Genomic DNA, 6,349 nt, shown 5'->3' on the forward strand with positions numbered 1-6,349 from the left:
TGCTGCCACCTCTGTCTATGAGAGGAACTATCTAGAGTAGAAAAGGTTTTCTATGGGGATTTGCTACTGCTCTGGACAATTCCTGTTTCGGACAGTAATGTCAGCAGAGAGCCCTGTGTCATACTGAAAAGAAAGGGGGGTTGTCCAGCGAAAATATTCTTCTTTCAAATGAACTGGTTTCAAAAATTTGTATAAATTTTAAATTTATTTCTATTTAAAAATCTTAAGTCTTCCCATACTTATCAGCTGCTGTATGCCCTACAGGAAGTGTTGTAGTCTTTCCAAGCTGACGCTGTGCTCTCTGCTGCCACCTCTGTCCATGTCAGGAACTGTCCAGAGCAGTAGTAAATCCCCACAGAAAACCTCTACTGCTCTGGACAGTTTCTGTCTCGGACAGAGGTGACAGCAGAGAGCACTGTGTCAGACTGAAAAGAAAACATTTCCTGCAGGACATACAGCAGCTGATAAGTGTGGGAAGACGAGATATTTTTAAATAGAAACAGTTTACAAATCTATATAACTTTCTGAAACCAGTTGATTTGAAAGAAAAATATTTTAGCTGGACAACCCCTTTAACAATGATTATTTAAGCATAAAATGCTCTGGTTAATGGTGTTTATGGTTAAAAGCACAAACTAGCAAATATTAACCGGCATGAATGGAACTAGTGCACTGCGGCAGTAATAGAAATATATGGGGTTATCCAGGTTGTGTAGAAGAGGACAACAACATACCAGATCAGCAGAACACGGGTTCACTGGTTCTGAGCAAAACAAAGTGCGGATCTGACAATGCTGATTTGTGGAAGTGTAATTCCATGTGTTGGCCATGTTAACCATTGACGCTCTGCATTGTATACATTACATCTTGTAAAAACAAGGGCTCTATTTAACCCCATAGAAGTCACACATTACCTGCGGTCTTGACAGCTCACGGGCATTTTCCTTCTCTCTTCGTAAATCCTCCTGACACGCCTGCAGCTAAAATGGAAGTGGATACAGTAAATACCAATGTACGACAATGAGATTATGAGGCTAGGTTACATTCTGCTGCGGTTAGAATTGGAGTCAATGAGGGCAGAAGACTATTGGGGCATATTAAAGGGTTGTTCACCAAAATTTTTATTATTATTATTATTATTATTATTATTATTATTTATTTCTTTTTAAATCAACTGGTGCCAGAGATTTGTAAGTTACTTCTATTTAAAAATCTCAAGTCTTTTCATACTTATCAGCTGCTGTATGCTGCAGGAAGTGGTGTATTCTCTCCAGCCTGACGCGGTGCTCTCTGCTGCCACCTCTGTTCAGGTCAGGAACTGTTCAGAGAAACAGCAAATCACTATGGAAAACCTCTCCTGCTCTCCAGACTGAAAAGAATACCACTTCCTGCAGGACATACAGCAGCTAATAAGTACTGGAAGACTTGAGACTTTTTTTTTTTATAGTAAATTATTAATAAGTAAAAGAATTTTTTTTTTGGTGAACTACCCCTTTAAAGGAGTTATCCAGGATTAGGAAAAAGGGGCATTATGTGATAAGAATTTGCTATAATTGCCATGATTCTAGCAAACTTGGTCTAAATAGACTAGCAGTCTAGAAATACGACAAAAAAAAGAGCCTGAGCCACTGTAATAAATCTGACTAACTAATCGGAACTGAACAATTTTAGTAAATTCCTCCCATGCGAGGAATTGCTATAGTACACCCTCAAAAGCAGCAGCATGGAGGACATTACAAAGCAGTACTGAACAGTGCAAGCTGAGAATGAAGAAGAGTGAGCTATAAAAGCTTAAAGTGACATTGTCACTGAAAAACTCAAATTACTATGTAATATATTACGGTAATCAGGATTATTAAAAAAAAAAAATCTGGATTATTGAAAAAAGAAAAAAACCTAGAGAATTTGGGCCGTCCTCCAATGGACTGTATTCAAAGAGGACATTCACCTTAGCATTGGCCTGAGCCAGCTGTGTCTGTAGCTGCTCCATCTCTTGTTTCAAGACCTCCTTCTCCTCATTCATGCGTTCTCGATCGCTGCGTTCCCTCTTAAAGTCTTCTTCAAAGATGGCCACCTATAAGCAGAGTGCGAGTGATGAATAAATATCTATAGGGAGTGTAATATACCGGACTACAAAGAATCATATAATAAGGAAGCATTGAGCTAAACATCCATACTGATACTGTAATGCCATGTTATCCTATGATGGATACATAGAAAAGTCACACCAGTTTTTAATGTTATTTAGAGTGATTCTGTCACCCCCTGTCTGTATGAGGACTTCTCTACACAGCCGTAAAGCCTACATTCTGCAGTTTTCATACCTTACTTTATTATAGATTTCTTGGTCCAGTGAAAAATGCTTTTTATCGTTGGTGGATTGTGCCAACTGGGCGGGGCTTCACAGCTGCTGCGCCACTTCGCCCAGCCTACATCGGTGCGACATCACTGGCGTCTAGGCCCCGCCCCCTTCAGCGACCATTGCAATGGGCCAGTCTAGACGTCTAGGCCCCACCCTCTCTAGGACGGCCAATTCCATTGGCCAATAAGGGGGTGGGGCCTAGGCGACGATGACGTCATGGAGGGGGGAGGAGTGGGACTGTGGCCATGAAGCCCCGCCCAGGTGGCACAATCCACCAATGATAAAAAGCCAAGCACCAAGAAATCTATTATAAAGTAAGGTATGAAAACGGCAGAATTTAGGCTTTACAGGTGTGCAGAGAAGTCCTCATACAGAAAGGGGGTAACAGTGTCACTTTAATTTTAGTTCGAAAATACTGTGAGGGTAAATGGACACTTTCACTTTAAAATGTGTCAAAAGTGTTTTTTAAATCAGTCAGGGTCCGTTAGTGTTCGGACCCAACCAATTGCTAGAAAAAGCTGGAAGATCTATGTTTATTGATGTTATGCTTGGTTGACAGACAAGTTGAAAATTCCCATTTCTCACCATTATAATATAACTCACATTCTATTCAATAATAAATCTGACTTCGGTGAGCTCCCTCTAGTGGTGGCTGCAAGTAGTCAGTTTTATTTTTAACTAATCCTACAAAGATGGTAAAGAATTTTGGACTGTGAAAATTATACTCATAGTAACATAATACATTGTCTACCCTGTAGACTCTTCTGGTGGTACGTGCCTGTTCTCAGCAGAAGGCCTGCAATAACTCTTCATTAAAGTCAATGGGCGATCTACAAAGTGCAATCGGTGTTTCCATATTTCCCATAGACTTTAATAGTGTGTGCACATTCTGTATAATGGATCATACTGAAGGACGTTCTTAGGAACCAGTATATCATTCATTACCGGTGCCGTAAGATATTAAACTGGTCATAGAGTAATAAGTATCAGTGCGAGGATTAAATTCTTCCTCCAAGAGACTTAAGCTATACAAAACATTAGATTAATACCACACAGGATGTATCTGGAGGAAGGCGGCCATGATTACTTAGATAATGAACAGGATTAAGATTAGTTTATCCCCCAGCGGAACAAATGATACAATACAGAACTGTTCTCGGACTGGGAGTCAATGACATACTGTGCAGGTCTATCAATGATGTGACCAACCCTCCAAAGCCTGTAACTCCACCGATCAATGACATATACCGTCACAAGGAAAACACACACAAGTGTTAGATTACCGGATCTGAGATTTCTGAGGCGTCACAGAGTCCTGGATTTGTACAACATACTTTACACATAGGAAGGGTCTAGCTTTTGGTTTGGGGTCCCTCATTTATAATTCATTTTATAACATCTGTATCAGTTGAAGCTTTCTTTTTCTTGCGTTAAAGGGATAATTCGGCAAGAATTTTTTTTACATTGTATTAATAAAGTTATATAATTTTATAATATCACATTATTATTATTATTATTATTACATTGAATGGTGGCAGTAAGAGGTGACACCATCCCTCTGCTGCCACCACTGGCTGTGTTGGGAACTGCAGGGCTGCTCAAGTCCTGGTCCTGGAACTCTGTAACAGAACCAAAGACTATTCGGTGTAAATCCAACCTGTGACTCTCCAACTGCATTGTGGGAGTTGTAGTTTTGCAAGGCTAGTGAGCCGCACGTTGTCGGGGTATGATGGGAGTTGTAGGTTTTGCAACATATAGTTGTAGAAACTGCTATGAAAGGGGTACTCCGTATTTTTCTTTCAAATCAACTGGTTTCAGAAAGTTAGAGATTTGTAATTTACTTCTATTGAAAAATCTCAATTCTTCCCATATTTATCAGCTGCTGTATGTCCTGCAGGAAATGGTTTTTTTTTTCAGTCTGACACAGTGCTCTCTGCTGACATCTCTGGCCGAGACAGGAACTGTCCGAGGCAGCAGAAAATCCCCATAGAAAAAATCTCCTGCTCTGGACAGTTCCTGTCTCGGACAGAGAAGTCAGCAGAGAGCACTGTGTCAGGCTTGAAAGAATACAACACTTACTGTAGGACATACAGCAGCTGATAAGTATGGGAAGACAAATCTATATAACTTTCTGAAACCAGCCGATTTGAAAGAAAAAGATTTTCGCTGGATAACCTCTTTAAAGACAATCAAGCAGGACCAGGATAAAGGGTAGGCCAGGGTAGGCGATGGCCTAGGGCGCCATCTCCTGGTGAATTACAGGGGGTGCAATGTATGCTCAAGTAAAAATCCTCCCACCTGACCTCACCCATGGCAGCATCCCTTCCCCCGCTCTGCCTCACAGCTGCTGAAGGCTACAGCCCCGCGGTGGCAGGCATCTGCTCTCCTCCTTTCTTCTCTTCGGCTCCGGAGCTGAAGAAAATCTTCTGACCAATGTCACATGACCTCCGGAGCCTCAGGAGAGGAGAGAAGTGCAACTATAGTGACAGATGCCCCAACCCCAGCATGACCTGTGTGGCAGAGGTAGAACTACAGCTCCCAGCATGACCTGTGTGGTTGAGGTAGAACTACAGCTCTTAGCTGTAAGACCCCTGCTATACACTATGTGGGGGCAGCCAGGAGGCTATACTGTATGTGGGGGTTATAGACTTGGGGGGGGGGGGGGGAGGTGCGCAATTTGCTTTCTCTGCCTAGGGCACCAAAACTCCTTGTCCCGGCCCTGTAATCAAGGTTTGATTGGTAGCGTATGACTCCTGCACATGGCTTTCATTCACTTTCAGCAAAAATCAACGACAACCCTTAGTTTACAAGCCCAAGTTATCATCCTCCAACTCATTGAGGTTGCGTCCAAATCTAATCCATTTCAACGCTAAGCAGGATACACATGATGAATTTCTTGGTCAGAGGGAGATTATTCAGTGTATGAATAGTCAGTAAGAGACATTCTCTGTGAATAGAGCAGATGGATGTGTCCGCCTGCCAGCAGATGAATCATCCCAATACAGCTGCATCCAGGCGGCTCCGGGACCTTCAGTAACCTCATCCGTGAACGTGATCTTACATCTTTATTTCCTCTGCTGGAGCAGATATAATATGCTGTGGAATCACGGACATCTGATGATCCACTATATAGGCCAACAGTATCAGACTGGTGGGGGTCTGACTCCTGATACCCCCACATCCATTTAATTGACCCTTTCCTGACATCAGATGCACATCTTAATTCACATGGGAAACAATGGAGTGGGCCCAGAAGCCGAGCCTGGTGTATACCCCAGCAGGTGCTGTCTGCAGCTGACAACCATCATCAGAGAAATATCAATGCCAGTCATTAAACTCTCTACATGAAAGGTTAGAATTGGTTGTACAAGTCCCCCGGGGGAACTAGAATACAAAAAAAGAAGAAAAAAAAAAAAAAAAAATTAAAGCACAGCGCCATATATTCTGTAGTGTTTGTACCTGGTACTGCAGCAAAGCTCATTTATTCGAACAGTAACAGGCACAACCGCTTCAAGAAGTATGAAGTTGTTCCTTTGTCCATCTGGTCACTCATCAAATGCTGCTGTCATTGAATTAAGGATCTAACAATGGGCAACAAAAATCACTCCCCCACACACATCACTTATCTCCCTATAATAATATGGAGCATGTATTTCCTGAGTTTCCCTGCAGTAGAGAGGGGAGGTTACCTGTTGTTTAAGAAGGTCAATCTGAGTAATAAGTTCTTGACGCTGAAGGTGCCCGGTGTCCTCTGTAGAGAGGGTGAATGATGGAGAACGTGGAGCAGCTCCCTGCAGCTTCAGAGCGTCTTCTAGCGCCTGTGAAGAATCCAACAAGTCGAGTGAGCAGTCTGACAAAAGTGATGATATAAGCAGAAGTGTTACTGTCAGTGATCCTCATCTGATGGATCTAGTAGAACATCCTGGATTAATAATCAGGTGTCTATTGTATTGGTATATCCATCAAAACGTCTATCACTGATCATGA

General features: G+C 42.2%; 1 protein-coding gene across 2 annotated transcripts in view; it reads right to left on the reverse strand.

Moving 5' to 3' along the window:
* The window catches only part of TNIP1 (TNFAIP3 interacting protein 1), a 43,686-nt gene that overhangs the window by 3,994 nt on the left and 33,343 nt on the right, over positions 1-6,349 (reverse strand). For both annotated transcript variants that reach the window (XM_069969122.1, XM_069969121.1), the window contains exons 13-15: positions 6,052-6,180; positions 1,949-2,074; positions 915-980 (exon numbers count right to left, since the gene is read on the reverse strand). In XM_069969122.1, coding sequence (XP_069825223.1) covers positions 915-980; positions 1,949-2,074; positions 6,052-6,180 — 321 coding nt within the window. The remainder of the gene's footprint in view (positions 1-914; positions 981-1,948; positions 2,075-6,051; positions 6,181-6,349) is intronic.

The sequence above is a fragment of the Dendropsophus ebraccatus genome, chromosome 1, assembly GCF_027789765.1.
Source record: "Dendropsophus ebraccatus isolate aDenEbr1 chromosome 1, aDenEbr1.pat, whole genome shotgun sequence".
In the NCBI taxonomy this organism is placed as follows: Eukaryota; Metazoa; Chordata; class Amphibia; order Anura; family Hylidae; genus Dendropsophus; species Dendropsophus ebraccatus.